A 21166-nucleotide genomic window follows, 5' to 3' on the forward strand; every position below is an offset into this window, starting at 1 on the left:
TAACTTTATTCTTTCTTTTAAAAAAAGACCTGTTAATACAACTGGTGGCTATAAACCATATTCTTAGGGTGCTATTAGGTAAATGACTATTTTTCATGATAACGATCTTATTTACTTTCACCTGCTTGTTTCAGAGCTGAACCATATCAACTGGTCTAGGTTAGCAATAGGAGAACAGTTAAGGTGAATAAAATGCCTTTGAAGGTATCCAGGCTAGTTCTTTTCATTTCTATAATTATGTAGGCCAGAAAGCCACCATCTGGGGGATTTAAAAGAGAAAAACAGCTCAATTTTAAATTAGAGAGCAAAATTGATTAAGTTGTTCCTCAAGAGGCCAACATTTATATATCAAACTCTCTTTGCTTTACAAACATATTTATATCTTATGATCCTTTACATATCAAATGCTTATTTTGGTACTCATGGTACCATATTATTGTTTTCTTGCCTCTGACTCTAGCCACCTGTTCTAGGTTCTTAAGCAAAATATTTGAAAAGGCACAATTAAACCATTCAGCAATTCGTTATTTGATACTTAGAATAAGGCAATTATTTGATGCACTTATCTAATCATATTCTTAAAATAAATTTCAAGGTAATGTTGACACTGCCTTTGTTACTTTCAACAAATATTTTAGCCTTATTTAGTCATTTACTTATTTTCACTAGAATCCATAAAAAGGGGATGTTTCATGTTTTGGACAAATTACCTACCACTGATTTTTTTCAGGAAGACATATAACTTTGAACGTTGTAGAAAAGTATTTTAGAAGCAGTTAAAATGGTAAACCCATATTTCTTTCATCCTAGCACCATTAATTACTCTTCAGTTAATCTTATTAAGCCTTTAGAACAGCAGCTATATAAGCCATATAAGCTAGGCACTTGTATTTCCATTGGCAAACTTCCTAGGCATGTGGAATTAGGGGACTATCTAGAACTTATTTTTGTCCAGCTTCGTTTCCTTTTCAGTAATTTGCATTTATTAATGCTGAATAATGAAAGATAGTCAAAGCATTAATGAAGGTATGGTGCAGTGATGTAACACAGGGCTATATCAACAAAATGTTCTTTCCACATGCTTTGTTCAACTCTTTAAAAAAAATATTTACTCAAAAGAATCATTCTAGAAAGTGGAAATTACTCCCTTTATTCAAGAAGGCAGAATATTTCTTAAAAGTTAGCTTCTTTAATTGTTTAATTCAGAGGTTGGCAAATATTTTCTATAAAGGGACAGAAAGTAAACACTTTAGACTTTGCAGGCAATTTATTCTCTGCCATAATTACTCAATTCTGCAGTTATACCATGAAAATTCCTAGAAAGATAATTACTTTTGTTCTAATAAACCTTTATTTCCAAAAATAGGCAGCTGGCCAAATTTGGCTTGTAGACTTGTGGTTTCTGGGTCTCTGTTTTATTATAACTTGTTTATAAATTAAGATACAATTTACATATTTTCCTTGGATATTTCAATCCTTTCATGATTCATTTGATTTTGCAACAATTATGAATGCTAATCTAAAAATCCGTGTAATACAGAAAACAACATCCACTAAAATCCTACTACCCATAAATAACCAATGTTAACAAAAAGTGAACATTATTTTAGAGCTTTCTCAATTCATGGGGGATTTCTTGATAGCAAACGACAGAAACAAATTTGGTTAATTCAGGCAGAGATGAATTATATTAAAGGAATTCAACAGTTCAAAAAGTTATCAGGAAAGCTGGGGAGTCAGATTTGTGCAGAACCACAAATAACATGGCCCAGACAAGCTTGTGCCTTCTTAGGACACCCCCACCGGCACCATCACCATTCAGCTGCCTTGAAAATTATCACTCTGCTTCTGGATTCTCAACAATTTTAGAGGCATCTTGAATAATCCTTAGTTGACTGTGAGCCATTGTTTCACTGGATCAAGCTCTGTAGTCCTTAGGTGAAAGCAGTGCAACTGACTGGCAATATCGTGGTCTTACCACATGAACTTCAGCTGTCCTTTCATTTACAAAAACAAAGAAAATTAAGTTATATTTCTAATCATTTATTTCTACATACCTATTATCGTCTCCCTGATTGTTGTAATTTCTTGATCTTTTTTCTTGTACATGAATTACGAGTCTCTCAAGGCTTTTCATCATACCATTGATTTAGATCTTAGCTCTATCTATTCTGTTCCTGGCTTTTTCTAACTTATTTATTAAATACTTAATGCATTTTTAAATTTCCAGATTGTTTCTCTGTCTCTGCAGTATCATTTTATCATCTTATAGGGAATATATATCATTTTTCCCCAAACTGCATGGTTATTTTGTCTTTTGATGTTAGAATCCTTTCTTTCTCTTTAGTTGTATGTAAAATACTCTTTATACATTTTTTTCTTCAACCTCATCTTGCTTATGCCTTGTATGGGCAGTTATGTCCAGATTTTGCTCTGGTTCTGAGCTTGGTCTACTTCCTTTCCCTTCTGGTGCTAGTCAGTCTTCTTTTGACCTAAACTTTGAGCACTAGGTGTTGCTAGAGAGTGCAAAGATGCTCTGGGCAGAATTCTGGGGACTCCAGATTTTGTCTCCTCTGAGATCCTATTATATGGCTTTTGTGGCAGCACTTGCTGCATTTATTCACATGCATCTCCCAATCTTGGGAACACCAGCTTCTTCCCCCAACTTAGCACAGGGCTTGGCAGAATGGCCAGCCCTGATTTCTCTTCCTATCTCTGCAGACTTCACTCATTTCATTTCTCTACACATTGGAGAGGATTTATTTGGCTTATACTCCTTCCTCTGGGAACAAAGGTAGGAGTTGTGCTATACTAAGAAAGAATTTACCATATCTTTCTTCTTTTAGGTTTCAATTTCATGTCAGTCATTTTTTTCATTTTCCTTTATACATTTGTACCTGGAGAATTTTCAACTAAAATTGTTAATGTTACTGTTTTCATAGCTTGTTTCCATTCTGTCACGTATTTTGGAAAGACAGTTGTGTGGTACCACTTAATTTAGAAGCTGTGAAAGTTCACAATTTGTCCAAAATCTCTTTCCAGCAAGGTGATTCATATATACAGTTCAGAGACTAACTCGGAGACTGTAAGGCGGCTTCTGACTTTCCCCACCTCCTAGTGTTCATGTCCTTGTTTACTCTCCTTCCCTTGGGTATCTTCAAAACCTGTGACTTGCTTCTCACCAGTAGAACATAACAAAGGTGATAGCATGCCACCTCGGTAAGATTGTAACCTATCTTGCTAGGAGACTCCCTCTTTTTGATACAGTAACTGGTCATGCTGGGAGACCCATATGGGAAGGAATGAGGGTGAACTCCAAGCAACTCAAAACTAGTAACTGAGGGCAGCCTTGAGCCAATAGCCGGAAAAAAACTGAGACCCTCAGTATCGACAGCCTACAACAAATTGAAAGCTACCAACAACCACCTGAGCTTGAGAGAGATCCTTCCTCATTGGAGCCTTCAGTTGGGACTTCAGTCCTGGCCAACACCTTGACTGCAGTCTTTTGAGACCCTGAGCACAGGACCCAGTTAGCTGTGCCAGACTCCTGACTCACAGAAACTATGAGATTATAAATGTATGTTGCTAAGTTTGTGGTAATACCATGATACATCGATATACAACTAACACAGGAACACCTGACTGTGTGACTGTAGCATATGAAACAGGTGGAACTCAACAGCAAAACATGGTATCATTCTCATCCAGACCCCCAAATCGTTGCTCTTCTTTTACAGAGTAACCATCTCAAGTATATATATTCCAGTAATTAGAAGAAATTGTTAAACATGTCATTAAACAAAGAATGGACCATAGGCTTTGTCTGGGATCAATAATGGTTGTCAAATTACTCGTCTGATCCTAGTAGCACCATAGGCTTAGCATGTTCAGCATGGTTAGTAAGGCTCTACCAAAGTGTTTAGAAGGAAACACATTTTGGTGATAAAATAGTTGTGTTCATGTCCAGTGTTTGGTGTGGAAGCTGGGAACCACTTTCTCTGGGAGTATATTTGTTCAAGTAACTCTTAGCTGATTGAGATAAGGCATCAGTTTATTCAGTTGGAAAAAAGTTTCCTCAAATGGCAAATAATAAGTCAAAGTGGGAAAAAAACTCTGACATATCAGAGCATAACTTGGTTAATGAAAATAAACCATACTTCTACAATTTACGATAGTCACAGTACATCTCTGAATTTACTCTCTCTTTCTGTGTGTGTTTATATACATATATACAGTGAACTATACTGAATTTTATATATCATATAGTGAACTTTATATATAAAATGTGTACTATACATGCGTATATACATATATATTTCTTTAATTTTTATGACTATTTTTAGAGCAGTTTTAGGATTACAGAAATATTAAGCATAAGGTACAGAGATTTTTGTCTATCCTTCATGCATTGTAATTCCTTTCTGATGTTCATAAAATGAGATCCATTTAGGAAAATCTGACTGTGATACATAGAGAAAGCTTGATGGGAAAAAATAAAACATGCTTCAACAAACTTTAAAAAATAATTTGCAATATTTAGAACAGTAATTGTGCCTGCACATTAAAAAAAAGAACAACAGAACAAAACACAAAGATTCTAGATATCTATAGAGCTGTCGTTGCTCTTGTATGGGCACAACCAGGGCAAATGTGTCTGAAGCATCTTTTGGTGAGTTGATAAAATGTTGCATGCATTTATTCCCTGCACTACAATTGTCATACTAGAAGAATGACCAATTTAAAGAGGAGTCAAAGAAGTACAGCTTTGACTAGATGACAACTAATTAAAATCACTATTACAGTAATTACAGTAATGTAAGAAATATGATGCATTAATCGAGCACCGTCCTCAGGAGGTCTTAGTGGTTCATAGGCTATTTATTTCTTTCTCTTTCAAATGTTCTGTGAAGAAGACAGCTTTGTGGGCATATGTCTATAAATATTTTATACATTGTCAAAAACGTAGGGCCAAGAATAGATTTCTTTCACCATATATTAATTACAAAATAAACAAACACTCAGCACCTTTCAGCTTCCTAACAACATGAGATCTATCAGAAAAATGGAATTTGGAAGAAACGCTTGCTTTTTGGTTAAAATAATTTAGAATAATATTTTTGGAAGGAATAAATAACTGTAACTTAAATATTAATACAGGCTATCTAGAGTGACCTGAAATTCTTGGCTCACAGTAAAGGCTGATTTTGCCAGTTTACCTTGGTCATAACTCTATGTCTTCTGATTTTGGTATTGGCAGAATTTTGTGATACTGAGATGGAACTAAACAACTCTAAAATTTAGACCTCAATACCAGAAAAACATAGTATTTCTTTGTACAGCAAGAAGTGGGAAAAATTAGTTAATACTTTTTCTACCCTAAGATGTAATTGGATTCAGAAAAAGACTAACTTAAAGCAGGACCAGGCGTGACATATAAAATTCTCACAAGGTAACAAGAATCAGTTTGGTTTGTTCGCTGTCATTTCTCATTATAATCTTTGTCATGAGAATGGATTCATGTTGTGCCATTTTCTGTTCTTGTTACAATCTTTGTCACATGAATAAGATATCAGGATGTTAATGCCTGGCATACAGTATTGCATGTGTGATGATACTGTACAGGACTACACTGACCTTTGCAATATTATGTATTCTGATTGGTTGTTCATGTCACCTCTTTCCCACAAGTTAATAAGGCTGTAAAAAGGAGAGAACTGAAACGGCCAGCCAGTCAAATTATAGAATATTGAAAAGGTCAGAGCAGTACAGCACACAGGAAAAAAAAATTATGGAATATATGGTGCATTAAAATTATTGTGACAATGATTATAACAAGAATAGGAAAGGATACCCATTTATGTTATTTCAATCTAGAGAACCCCATAGGATGGTATCCTCGGGACAGCAATCATTTACGCATCCCTGAGTCATACATGTGAAAATATCCATTTATGCTTTTTTTTCCTTAAAAAATAATTGCATAGAAGATTTTCTACTATTCAACAAAAAAGAACATTGAAAATAAGATTTTCATCTTAGAAAAGGGGCATTAATATTGTTAACTTTTCAGTTAAGACTTTGTATTTGAGACTAAAGAAAAGGTTTTTTTATAAGTAAAATCTGTTGTTCATATGAGGTTTATTTGGTCTATTTTTTCATGTAACACTTTTCTTTGAAATAAAATAGGACTGAATGGATTAACCTCTTTCAAGACCCTTTAGAATGTGGGATAGACTGAAAGAGCAGTTAGGAGTTTATTTAGAAATTCTACATGATCTATACAAAACTTATTTTATCTTTATGATGTGTGATGTTGGTCAATACACAAAAAATCTTTTCTTCCTCTGCATCTTCAGTGGAAGATAGTGACAAAGAGGTATAATACTTAAATCAGAAACCCTGATGTTACTGTTCTTAATTGTGCAATAATGACTACTGATTTTTAAAATTGTTTTTATGCACATTTTAAATTTTCTTATAGAACAGCTTCATTGGATTTTGTAGTCTATAAGGAGACATCTGTTTTAAACCTCAGCTTTACATTTATTTCACTAATAGAGTAAATATATTATAGTCCAAAGCTAGAGTCTGGACTCTAGAAGAATCATCCAGGATCCCAGCACCCTATGCTCCAGTGCTCATCCAGTAGGCCTGGGGTAGAATTCAGATATACAAATGTTTATGAGGTACCCGCACATGATTTTGATGTAGGTTGTGCCTGGAACAGTGGTATTGGTAACCTCATTTTGCAAAGAGCTAAGTGAGATCCCCAGTTAAAGCCCTATAGCTCAGACCAAGCCACAGAGGGTGGAGGAGGGCAACTCAACTTCAAATCACAATGCTTGGGTGGAGGTGAGGCAGGCAGTGGGGAGTCGTTGTTCCAGAACACAGAAGCTTAAAAGGTCTTGCACCATCCACTTATACTCACATATAGGGTCAGATTGGAGGGCCTACCAGACAGGAATGGTCACCTGCGATAGGACATGCTTATCACTTTCACAATTTCAAGCTTGATTTTTGAGGCTGAACCAACGAGGCTTTCCAGTCCACTGAAAGCCCAGTTTATGCAGTGAAAAGTGGCAAAGCACAACCATCTAAAGAGCAGGAATCTGAGGACATGCATTTTAAAAATCTACCCCTCCCCCCCCAATATTGAGGAGCCTAGATTCCTAAAGTTCAAAGGAAGAAAGGAAAGACAGTGAGAATGAAATGGAGGAAGAACTAAAATCTGTGGATCCTGCTTTGGTTTTGAATCTGGACATTTTTGAGCTTCATTGAGGGCTGAAATCCTGTCAGCTACTCTAGGTCTGTGAATTGAACTGTATGTTTGTAGGGGTGAGAGAACATTAGACTCACTCAGCTGCATGGTTCCTGGAGATGTACAAGTTCTTTTTTGAGCTGAGCAAAATGGTTATGTAATTGCATGCTTCTCATAATTATTGAGTAATTATATACTTCTTATAATTACTGAGTATTCATTGTTCTATAACTAGAACTTAATGTTACAACTAATTATATAATTACCATGTATTAATGTTGTTATCTAGGAAGCTTAGAATAAAGTGCACTTATATATTTCTCCCTGCCATGCCATTTTCAAAGCAAGAAATAGTGTTTGTTTTTTTGTTTGTTTTACAACTCAAAATTTCCTTCAAAAACAAACAAGCAAAATGCAATGGAGAAAACTTCACCAACATTATAATCATACACATTTACTTATATATTTTGTATTTGTCCCTGGCTGAAAATTTGTAAAATTATATTCACATAGCTCAATTTTAGAATTTCCATTGTTGCTTTACAAATTTCATTCTTTTATAAGACCTGCACGGTTATACTACTTGAGAGTCAATTGAATATCTGCTTGAGTCTATAGGACAAGCTGACCTTTTTGAAAGTTTACAATTGAGCATGTTAATGACAGCAGAAATACTTCCAAGGAGCTCAATATTACGGGGACAGGAGATCTTCCCATCCTGACCATGTAATTGATCTTAGGCAATGGTTAGGATGTTCACATTTAATCTTAACCAGGTTTCTTGAGAGCAGGAATTATGTCTTATGTACTTGGGGCATGTTCTCGTCAGTGCCTAGCAAAGCCTTCTCCTTGCATGCAGTTGGAGCTCAATAATCCTCAGTAGAAGCAAGTTGACTAGTTGTAAAGAACCTATGAAAGCTAAAATGGCATAAATTGGAAATGTCTTTTTAGTGCATAATGAAATTATCAAAGGCTGCTTTGTAGGTTTTATAACGTCTTGCTAATATGTATTACACATATAAAGGAGTGCATTATCTACTTCCATTTTAGGACCTTGAAATCACTCTTTAAGCTATGAATATGTCTTTATCTGCTTTTACTGAAAGTGAGTAGAAATTATCATTGTCATGTTTTAGCCCACAAGCACTGTTTATTTCTTTTGAAATAAACTACTTCTTTGGACGTGCCAATTTTGGGTCCAGAGTAATAAATTATATTATGCCACTAGGGCTCTCTTCTGCTCATGGAAAAAACTCCTGAGTATTTTGTAACAGATTTTCCGGTGACTTCCTCCATCCCCAAATTGTTATAAGTATCTTTTTAAATAACTTTTTGTATGTTTTTAAAATGTGTTGGACCTACCCACATTTCAAGAAAATAGTCAAGTAATAACCAGATATCAGAATCTCTTTTGCATGATTTGATCTTCATTAATTTCAGTTTGAAATATAATCTGATGGGACAGTGGCACATTGGTAGGGGATGAGATTAGTGCTGCTTTGTTCATTGAAAAACCTTAGAATTTTGATTAATAATACATTGTTAGGTTGGAAGGGGTAGAGAATAGGTAGGCAATTGCTACTGAGAAAATGAAATACAGGGTATAAAATTCTTAATCACTTGCTAGTTCTAAATGGCTAGAATGTATCAATTGTATGGATTACAACAAAAACAATAACATCATTCCTAGCTGCTGTTTATGAGCAACTGATATGTGCTGGATATGATAAAGAAATCATCTTACTTGATTTTCACAATAGCACTGCAATGTAAATACTGTATTATCATTCCCAGTTCACAGTTGAAGGACCAGATATTCAGAGATATTAAATAAATTAGCAAAGAGCACATTACTAAAGAATACAAGAACATGTTCAAATGCAGGACTTTCTGACAACCAAATTTATGTTCTTTCCTTTGCACTATACTTTGCTACTAAACTGTGTTAAAATATAATGTTTTTGTAAATATTATAAACATTGCATTTTGTATACTATACGATGCAAGATCACTTTTAGTATGATGCCATCTTTTACTTTTTAAGCATTTGTTCAATAAAGATTATATCAGTATCTGGAGATCTTGCGAGTATGCTTGTTCTTCCCTTTGAAGCTCAATATCATGTGCTTTTTTAATTCATTTCTCTATATCTGCAGAAATTGTATGTGAAAGATTAAATGTACATATAATAAAAAGTGATGTTATATAGGAAGAAGGTTATTTGAAGTAAATATTGGTGCTCTTTTAAAGAAAAAATCTCACTCTGTCACCCAGGCTGGAGTGCAGTGACACAATTGTAGTTCATTGTAATCTCAAATTTGTGGGTTCGAGTGATTCTTCCACCTCAATCTCCTGAGTAGCTAAAACTACAGGGTCATACCACTGCGACTAGATAATTTTTTATTTTTAACTTTTTTTTTGTTTTTTAGAGATGAGGTCTTGCTATGTTGCCTTGCCTGGGTGGTACTCTTAATCATTCATTTTTCTGTTTTTTAAGAGTTATTGTATCATTTCTAAAATTGACAAAAATTAAGCAATATTTTAAAATATCGTATCATAAATTTTTCAGGAAAGCATCTAATATAGAAAAGTGTTACAATTTTCATTTGTAGCCCTTTTCTTATTTTAACCCTAATTTCTGACTCTTAACCTGAAATTTAACCTAATGGTGTAAGAGAGAGATAAAACACTGTTATTAGGCAGCAATATTTTCCTGCATTGTGGACTGATGAGATTTAAGAATGGATTTGCTAAAGCTTTGGAAGGAGAGTGGTGGTGGGAGCAGGGTGAGGACATATAGAGAGTGACTCTTTTATATAGCTAGGCAGCTTCTGCATTTTCTCATAAAGCTAAAAATATTAGATCTTCTGGTCAAAGTGGACATATAGTACCTCCCATACCCAGTTGCTTTTCAGGATATTCTGACTAATTCTAATTTAAAGAGGTATTAGATAGAAAGAAATCCACCCACATTTCAAGCAAAGTGAACAGAAAATACCTCAGTTTGTGATATATACAATATCTGACTCATATGTCTGAGTATAGTACGTGTATCCAGAACCATTCTATTTGAGGAATAATGTATTATTTCTTCCTGTCTGCATATCCAAAAAAATTCAGGGATTTTTACTGGAAAAAGAAAACTCAAAAAAGTATAAACAACTCATCAAGTAATCAATTTCTACATTTGTGCAATATTTTTACTTATATGCTTGATACTTGTGATATGGCTTTATCCTACAGTTATCTAAGAATATTCCTCAAATATTTTGATTGCTGTGATGAATGAATTGGCCAGGTCAACCCAGATAACACTTTTGTTCACAAGATAATAAAATCCAAATGTGTGCATTGATAGAAGCACGTGTAATGCCTCTTAGAGTCGTAAAGTTACAGACCTATTTGGTACAGTATATTTAGAAACTCAAAAAAATACTCAAATAATATCAGGAAAGAATTCTTAAATATGTATTTATTTTAATAATTTTCTTTTTTAATCAGTAGGTAATAATTACACCCTTCTGAATGTCACAAAAGTCATGTACAGTGGAGAAGAGACAAACCTTTGGGTGCTCATGGATGGGCTGGTTCCTTTTACCAACTATACCATACAAGTGAATATTTCAAATAGCCAGGGAAGCTTGATAACTGATCCTATAACAATTGCAATGCCTCCAGGAGGTAAGTCTATGCAAATGTTGGCTATCGAATTTTATATAAATGCCCTAGAATTAAGTGACCATTGAATATCTTGTTTGTTTTTACAGGTATTTTATTTTATAACTTAGAGGCTCAATTATATTTCTGGTTCTTTTGATTGTTGTTGTTTCGCTTTGTGTATTCAGATTCTTTAATTGACGGTCTTTCACTGTTTTGCTGAGACTGCTTTCATCCATCTCACACTGTGTGTGTATGTGTGCCTACATACCATACATACACACACATATCTCTCTGGATTTCTGCATGTTAAGAAAATTGGGAAATGTTTTTGTTCAAGACTTTACTTAAAGCCAAAATTTATATTTGCAATTTGAGTTTCCATTTTCTACTGCAGATGGTTTTCATTCCTGGTGTTCTAAATAACTAGTTCAATTGTATACTTCAAGTACTTCATTTGGCAAAAAAAAGGCAGGGTGTAGACGATAGAATAGGAAATTTCCATTTGCATTACTGAAAAACACCTTTAAATTCCTGATCCTAATAATTACAATTCAGCAGGGCCACATTCATGTGTGAAATGTGATACAGTCTGGATATTTTTATTTTAAATATTTCTATAAAAATCAACCTATTCACAATTGCCATTATTTTGATGTGCCATCAGCTTCACCATGTTTTAACTCGTTGTGGGAAATAATCACATTGAGGAAAACCCCTCTAGGGTTGACATGGATGGCCCTTGAACAGAAAGCATGCCTAAAAATGTTAAGAGCATGATTCTCCATTGAGTGCTAAAGAATGTATGTTTTCTGAAAATCCTGAAAGCAAAGGACCGCAGGATATCCAGTGTCTGCCCTGTAGCTCATCTCCCAGGAATGAGTGTATTCTGGACTAAGGGAGAATGTCACAATCTTATATCAGCAATCTGAAGGGCAGGTTAACCCCACTTCCAGTTATGAAGAGTGTAAGAACAGAAAATGCCTTATCACTGGAGAAAAATAAAGGAAATCTTCAGGTTGTATGGAACCACTCCCCTGCAAAAAAGATTCATTACCTGTTGTATCATAAAATCACTCACTATTATCTACCTTTTATACCATTATTAAAATTAATGAATTGATGTTTACTAAAACAGTTGAAACTCTACATGTCAGAAGCTACATTACTTAAGAAAAGAATGCATAAAAGAAACTTTTGAGGCTGATCAACTCAGGTTAGTATCATATTTATTAAGAAAATAATTTTAAAAGGGAATTGAATTTAGATATATTTATTTAAAAATTGAGACTGGAACACAAAATAAAACAAACTCCCTAAGATAAAATAAACCTTAGGTGTTCATATCTTCATTTTTCACTTCAATACACATGCTACGAAGGATAGAAAACTGTGATGACTCTAAACCCTAGTATATAATATCCTTTATTCAGATTTAGAAATTAAAGAGTAATCAGTGCCATAATGGAGATTTTTAAGTTATATAGTCATACCTTTTCTACAGGATATATACAATATTTAATAAGCATGTTTATTTTATGATATTTATATGGATTTAAACAGTTTGTGATTTACAGTAATTTATAATCATATTCATAAAACAGGGCAAATTTAATTAATTGTTTATGTGTTGAGGAATGTATGGTCTAATAATTTGTTATGTATACATATATCATGATTCAATTAAAAATAGCAAGCTCCTACTGCTAACTGAATATGCGTTATATGAATATACCTGTCAGTAAAAGGGTTAATATTATGCAAACAGGAAGAAACTAAAATATTGTTTTATAGTGGTGCTGTCAAACTGAGTAAACTGTTAACTGAGGCTGATCTTCATCTTCGCTCTGTGGATGCTTATCTGTGTCATTACCATAATGCACTGCAGGCCCACACTCTCTGGGCCTGATGCAATCCTTCACTTTATGTATTCAAAAATCTAGAATTTGGGAGTCAGTCCTTCACCAAAGAGGAAGCAGATGTCTTCAAAGACACACAGTGATTCGCTAAAGTTTATTATGGCCATTAGGACATACTTTCTTTTTTCATTAAATTGTTGTTGATTACAATTAGGAAACTTATAGCATTAAAATTATCTTTTTTATGACCTTGTGGCAGTTTAAAGGTGATACCTCATTGATTAAATAGGTTTTAGTTCATGCTTCCTTTTACTTAATGATCTGAAAACATATTATCCTGATTTACACATAAAAATCATGCTGAAAAGCATGTGGCATTCACTAGAATATGTGTGTTTAAGTAGAATTAAATTAGTACTGAGAGTTATTAAAGAAATCTTCCATGCCTTTGTCCAGTGAACTGTGTTTCATTCTGAAATGAATAATAAATGAACCAATATGCAGAGGCGAACCAACTTATGGGCAGAATAGGTTCTATATGCTATTTACTTTTCCATTATATTTGGATAGCTATCATTATTGCCAATTCCTTGATTTCAATATTAGATCTCTTTTATGGTGATGTTGAAATCCTAGTATCTTTCAATGCTGGATAATGAAAGATTTGTAATGATAATATCCTTAGCTATGCTTCTTTTGCATAGTTTTAAAACATAATAATAAAATAATTGGGCAAAACAAAATGCTCTTTTTTACTTCACCAAATATATGCTATCAAATCTGACCTGGAAAATCCCATTTACCCATTTAATCTGGCCAAATCCTTCTCATTTTTTAGGCTCGAACCTAGAAATTGTTCCATCAGAAAGTCATCTTTTGCCAGCAGAGGCTGAGATAGGACCTTTCTGTATCCCAGACAACAGTTACGTTATACTCAAATTGCCTGTTTAATCTGTCACAATCACTGGTTATAAGATTCTATAGAGTAGGAACTGTTTCTTACTCACATTTTTATCTTCAGTGCCTAGACTAAACCTGACACATGGTAGGTGCATAATGAATAATTGCTGAATGAATAAATTAGTCAAGATTGCTTAACTACTAGTTTAAAATTTTAAGCTTATCATTGCTCAAGCCCGCCAGGCCTCATCCCAACCTGAGCAACCTTGTATTTTAGCCAGCTGTGAAAATGTGACTTTCTGTCTACACCATTGTCCAATGTAGGAATGCTCTGGTTATGTAGATAAAATTGGGAGCTCAAACTATAAGGAGGGTGAGTGTATTGGAGGTAAGAAATATTCTCATGTTACACCAACTCATCACTCTTTTATTCTTCCCTATAGTGGTTACTTTTCTCAGGTGAGCATAGAATAAACAACCCTTAGTTTAGGTAGGAATTTGGAAAGGAGAGGCGAAAGGGTCATACTCCAAAGAATTTTACCAGGATACATCATCTCTTAATTGATGGTTAGGACACATCTTATTTGCCAGTCCTACCTCTATTTTTCTGATGAGAAAAAATATATAATTAAGAATATGATAAACACAAGTTATTTGAAGACAGAAATTAAAGCAAGAAGATGGTGCTACTAATAATTTGGCACATAGATGAACAGTGGCAAATCCCAATTAATACACATTTTTTATTTGAAAACTTCAGTTTAAATATTATTTGGACAACAGGAGGAGCGTCTCTCTTTTTTCTAATTATGTAGCAGATCCTTCCCTACTTCTGCTCACTCAAGTTTTTTGTATTTCTACAATTACTCTATTTTTAGGTTGTTTGTAATAACATAATGCTCATATTTGGCACTAAGGTACTCTTGGAAATAAAGAATATATTTAATCAGAGCTCTTGAATAGCATTATGGTACAGGTTCAAGAGTTCTAGGAAAGGAATTAAAAAAATAAAAACGAATCCAAATGTTAATCCATAAATATGAAACTTTCCTATGGCCTTTACCCCTTCAAGGTCTGGAGTTACTAATGGGGTTAGGATTTCAACGCTTAATGGGGCTCAGTGCATTAGTGTTTTGTATGCATGGAATTCAGCATTCAGTTTAATAAGTGGTTGACATTGGTGATGTCCCTTAATTTGCTTAAATCTAATTGGCTCTTTTATCAGTCAAACCTGTATGGATTGGCAATTGATCAGAAAGGGTCAGCCATGACTCTGCATGTAGTTAAATGATGGAAACACCAGTTAAAGTCGCAGTTGCATGATAATAAGCAAAAGAAGAACAAATGAGCTTAGAGGAGGAAGGCAAAGAAGCTTAGAAGTTTTGCAGGATCTTCAAGTTCAGAACAAAGGCATTATAGAGTATATAAATTTTAAATACACTGCATTTTGCCTCCAGACTTAAACCTTTTTTTTTCCAGATGAACTGAAATCTTGTCTGAAACTGTCTTTGTTACATCAAAGAACTACTCAGGAAGCTAAAAGAGACAGAAGAAGCATAAAAGGGCATAGTTTAAAATGATTAGTGACACATTCCATACTGACGAGCTGGAAACAGATTTTTTATGAAAGTTTTATATTATTCCAAAAGGAATAATTCTCTTCTGTTTATCTTTTTCTGAACTGCTTTATTGTAACAGTGAAAGGAACTTGGAGCCACCCTGGTTTGTGAACCTAATCCAGTTTTCCTCTGATAATAAATAATTTGTCATTTGTACTTTTAAATTGATGAGAATTATTATAATCGACAGAGAGTATAAAATACTAGGCTTGAGAAACCTACTTATTTTCCCCAATGTGTTATTAGAAAACCAAAAATTGAAAAAGGCAAAATGGTTGTGAGTAATTTGTTTTACAGGGTCTTTTCGTCTGTCTCTCCTTCCCTGAACCCCCTCCCCACCTCTCCCCCTAAAATATCAATGAGAAAAAAATAAAAAAGAAAACCATTAGGAATTAAAACTGAGGCATAAGCATAGACTTTGTAGTCCTAGAAACATGGATTTAAATCCACCTCTTTCACTCACTGCTTGAGTGACTATGAGCAAATTTGCAAATATAACTGAGCCTCAGTTTGCTCATCCATTAAAGAGGCTGGTTGGTAATTCCCACATCAGGTGGAGGATTTAACAACATAATATATGTAATGTGTTTAGCATATTGCCTGTCTTGGTAAACATTTGGTGCTTCCTACCTCCTTTGTTCTATTTTCCTACTAAGACTCTTTTTGGGGGCCTGGAAAATTCCCTACAGAAAAAGTAAGTAAAAAAAAATCTGTCTTTCACATAGACTGCAGAGACCAGAATAATTTCATCTTGCTACATCCCTTTCCTTTCCTACACTTACTCCTTAACATGTTGACATACGTATGGTCAGGCCAATAACCCTGCTAAGGGGTGGTTGTGATGCATATTAGATGATGAAGTAAGCAGGAAGCATGGGAAGTGACTTACTTTTTGAAATATCTTCAGCCTCCTCTTCCATGACCTCCAGATCATAATTTGTGAATGATTTCTTACATCAAGCTCTCATTGCTTATCTTGGGATTTCACATTTTTTCTTAATAAAATTCTTCTGTGTTTATAAAGAGTTCCTTATTGAATATAATTATGACTTTTTAAAAAATGTCTATTATCTGTATATTTTATTCACAAATACTTTTTTTACATTGTTAATGTTAGACAAAAGCAAGTAATTTGAAATTTTATTCTAATAGCTTTTCACTTTTTCTTAATTGTCCTCAAATACATATATTTAAAAGTTACATCTTGGAATTCAAACTTTTTTTCAATTTTCACTAAATAGCAAAGTTTAGTAGTTGTTCAGCCAATATGCTTTTGAATAACTGAATAAAATGTTTGCTTTAAAAAATATTAGTATATGATTTTTGCCCAGTAATACCACTAAAGGAATAATATATTAATGACTAACTTTTTTGAGCTTGAACTACTGAATTCCATTGTGTTGAGAATTTAAGAGCTGGAATATTCTTTCAAGTATTGCTATATAACAAGCTACTCCAAAAATTAGCAACATAAAACAATCATTCGGTATTATTTCTCACCTGATTGTATGAGTTGTCAGCATGGTTCTTCTGGCTTAAGGAAGCTGGACTGGGCTTTTTTAGAGTTCCCGGGGAAAACTCAGGGTTTCAAGAGTCAAGCCCCAGTGTGCAAGCCCTGAAAACTTTTGCTTGCCTCAAACTGTCCAAAGCAAATTTCTTGCCCAAGTCAAAAAGCATGCATGCTGGAATGTATGATTTACTGGAGCCTGATAATTTATCAGTCTTCCATAAATGTTTAAATGATTGGTTTTTAGATCGTGTATGTATGTGTGTATATGTACACACACATACATGCAAAAAAAATATTTTTTTCTTTTAAATTAGTCCTGTTTTTGAAATAATGATGTACTAGCACCAAAAATAATGAAGAAAGTAGTTTACTAAATTTTTCCTGAAAAAGATACAAAAAAATCTTTCCGTCTCTACTAAAAAATACAAAAAACTAGCCGGGCGAGGTGGCGGGCGCCTGTAGTCCCAGCTACTCTGGAGGCTGAGGCAGGAGAATGGCGTGAACCCGGGAGGCGGAGCTTGCAGTAAGCCGTGATCCCGCCACTGCACTCCAGCCTGGGCGACAGAGCGAGGCTCCAGTCTCAAAAAAAAAAAAAAAAAAAAAAAATCTTTCCTTACTTGACAGTTAATTTTGACATTTTATTTCAGTATAAAGATCAAGAAATGTATGTCAATAGATTCTTGTTTAAACTGTTTGTAGCTCCCTACTGGAGGGAAAATTCTGATCTCCTTTTATAAGTAGGTGATTAAAAAAAAAATCTTAGTTATTTCTCAAATCTAGGGCTTGAGTATTCTGATTTCTGCTTGTAACTCTGAGCTGTGAGAGTAGAAACTGTGTGTACTTTGTATATCTTTTGTAGCTCCAGTGTCTAGCATAAAATATTTGCTGAATAAATTGCCAGAACCCTTCGTGGCAGTGATAACTTGGAAAATAATCCTGAAAGTTATCTTTTGCTATTGCTGTATCTTTTACTTGGATAAACATTTTCCAGGATTAAATTCAACATTTAGGGTTTAATTCATCCTATAATCATTTTTAGTCCTGTTTAAGATTACCATAGCAGTGTAAAAATGCATAATATAAGACCCTCTGGAGGCGTGTTTATAAATTTGTGTATTTAATTGTCTGTTTTACCTACCATTTTATTTTTTATTTTTAAATAATTCTGACTTTTATATTATGTTTAGGGGTACGTGTGCACACTTGTTACATGGATATATTGTATAATGCTGAGGTTTCAGGTATGATCGATCTTATTGCCCAGGTAGTGAACAGAGCACCCAACAGTTTTTCAGTTCTTTGCTTTCTCCCCCTTTCCGCCTTCTAGTAGTTTCCACTGTAACCACCAATTTCAATTAACTTACCTATTGTGACTGGTGGTTGAACACTTAATTGAAAATAATGATTAAAACAGAACATTTAAAAAACCTAAATATATATTTAACGTAACTTTAATTTAGAACACATAGATATATTTATCCATGTTATATAGGACCAAGTTGTTTTCTTGGAGTGTTAATTTAGTATTTCTAAGTCCAGCATATTTGCTACAAAAACTACACCCATAATGCATAGTTTGATTTCCACTTTGAAAACTCCTTTAAAAGGAGATCAAAAATTTAGGGATAATTAAGGAAGAATCTAATTACAGAATTTTTCAGGTTTTTGTAATTTCCTAAGTCTTTGAGTTATTTTTCCTGCATGAATTTCACAGTATTGTTTTCTTAAGTCCTCACTGAAAGTTTTTCAAAGCAGTAAATTTTCATAGAAAAAAGTTTCTGCTAACAGTGTTCATCAGTTTAAGCATTATTTAATTAAATGACAATAATAATGAGAACCACAATTGACATCACAGGTTTAAAAAATACAACTGACTCTTGGTGAGTGTATAATTCTACCTGCGACTGCAGAATGTTGCCCTTGAACTAAAAACTAGTCAACTATCCATCTCTGCAATACAGAGTAAATTTTTTATTAATCCAGCAAGTCAGATAAGAATAGGCAGGTAACACCGGCCGCGGTTGCTCACACCTGTAATCCCAGCACTTTGGAAGGCCTAGGAGGGCGGATCACCTCAGGTCGGGAGTTAGAGACCAGCCTGACCAACATTTTTAGTAGAGACAACCTTGTCTCTACTAAACATACAAAAAAAATTAGCCGGGCATGGTGGCACATGCTGTAATTCCAACAACTCTGGAGGCTGGGGTAGGAGAATCTGTTGAACCCAAGAGGCGGAGGTTGCGGAGAGCCAAGATTGTGCCATTGCACTCCAGCTTGGGCAATAAGAGCGAAACTCCGTCTTAAAAAAAAAAAAAAAAAAAAAAAAAAAAAAAAAAAAAAAAAAAAAAAAAAAGAATAGTTAGGTAAAGCAAGTGTCTACTATTTAGGAAAAAGACATGCTTCAAAGGTGGCAGAATGATCCACCCGCAGAGCAGCCTACCCAAGTAGGAGAGGCAGGACAATGTTACCAAATTCTTCTCTTAGGTTAAGCATTACAATAGCTCTGCCTTAAAAGAGAAAATAAATTATTGATTATATCCCTTCAATTGATTAGGGACTGAGTCTGATATTTTTGGCATAACTTACTCAGTGAACATATTTTTCTCCTTCAGTTTTTAAAGGAAAGAACTGAGCTTTCTCTCCTATTTTCAAATTTCAAACAAAATCTCTTTCTTAAGACCTTAGAGGAATGAACTGTGGGTAGTGCTCAACCAACCAGGGGGAGAATGGCATCTTTATTTTTATATTTTTTATTTTTTATTATACTTTAAGTTCTAGGGTACATGTGCATAACGTGCAGGTTTGTTACATATGTATACTTGTGCCATGTTGGTGTGCTGCACCCATCAACTCGTCAGCACCCATCAACTCGTCATTTACATCAGGTATAACTCCCAATGCAATCCCTCCCCCCACCCCACTCCCCGTGGTAGGCCCCAGTGTGTGATGTTCCCCTTCCCGAGTCCAAGTGATCTCATTGTTCAGTTCCCACCTATGAGTGTTATTTTTTTATTTTTTGCAGGGTCTCTAAGAGAATTAGGGGCAACTAGAACTGGCTCAAAAAACAAGTATAGACCAAAAAGCAAAAGAGTTAATAAATAAGAATTGCAAATACAAACTCTATTGTATCTTGCACTTTCTTGATGCATTGTAGCACGGAGAATCATAAAATATTCTATGCGTTTTGTTTGTTTGTTTGTTTTTGTTTTTGTTTTTTTGAGACAGAGTCTCGCTCTGTCGCCCAGGCTGGAGTGCAGTGGCACGATCTCGGCTCAGTCTATGCCTTTTAAAATCAACTTAGTACAATGTCAAGATGCTACTTTTTAAAAAGAAAATTAATATTTCTCAAAAATGTAAAAGTTTGCTTGCCAAGTACAGATATAGAGCCCGTCAATGTGTGTTTTCTGTTTTTCATCTGCTCTGTATTCACTTTGATTTATTTGAAATATATAAATAGAAATATTAATGTGCAGATGGCAATGAGATATCTTAAAAATCAAGAGTACAAAGGAATGGAAATTTAAAAAATAAATGTAGGTTAGCAGCTGAAATAAACAATAGGCTAACGTGGTATATTACCTTATTCAGTGGGTAGAGTGAAAGATGAGATTAACTGCTTTTTATAATGTAAAAGCCACAATGAAGATATAGGATGGTGAGGAATAGCATTCTTTGAAACGACAACATTCTACCACATAAACAGATGGTTTGTCTTTACCTTCAGTATATTAAAAGCTACGCAATTTATACTACAGCCAGTTCATATGAATCTTTAGAATAGTTGTGCATAATGTTTTACTTCTGTGTATATCTTCCAAATGTGCAGCTATCTTTTCCTTGGAAAAATCAACCCGTTGAAAGTAATAAAGTAAAAGAATTCAACAAATAAAAGTATTTAAATTCTTAATAAAATAAATAGTGTGCTTTCGAAAACACATACCAGGCCACTTAATTTAACCCACGCCTTCTCCCAGGTATGTTATGAGAATAGAACCAAAGGATTTATGACTGTCTTAAACATGCTCTCAAATCCTTTCCTGAAAAGTGTTACCTTTACTTTTTTGGAATTGGTAGTTGAACCTGCTTTGTGTGTGTGTGCACGTGTGAGCAGGTGTATGTTTGTAATACTACATACCGTAAGTCAAAGAGACGGATAAATTCCTGTTTCATAATTTGTGGATAATTTTTTCACTTTTTGTATTCACCATTTTGACAATGAACTTCCTGCTTATAAAAACACCTTAGAAAGAGACTAACTTCTGAGCTATGGAGAAGAGGGAAGGGAACTTTGAAGTGTGCTTACTATGGACTCAACAAGCCTCCAGCAATGGACTGCCAGCTCTCCATATTTGCATACTCTCAT

The 21166-nt window shown here is 34.3% G+C and overlaps 1 protein-coding gene across 1 annotated transcript in view; it reads left to right on the forward strand.

The window, feature by feature from the left end:
- The window catches only part of USH2A (usherin), an 801896-nt gene that overhangs the window by 476221 nt on the left and 304509 nt on the right, over positions 1-21166 (forward strand). The window contains exon 37 of the mRNA XM_050780502.1: positions 10760-10939. Coding sequence (XP_050636459.1) covers positions 10760-10939 — 180 coding nt within the window. The remainder of the gene's footprint in view (positions 1-10759; positions 10940-21166) is intronic.

The sequence above is a fragment of the Macaca thibetana genome, chromosome 1 (assembly GCF_024542745.1).
Source record: "Macaca thibetana thibetana isolate TM-01 chromosome 1, ASM2454274v1, whole genome shotgun sequence".
NCBI lineage: Eukaryota > Metazoa > Chordata > Mammalia > Primates > Cercopithecidae > Macaca > Macaca thibetana.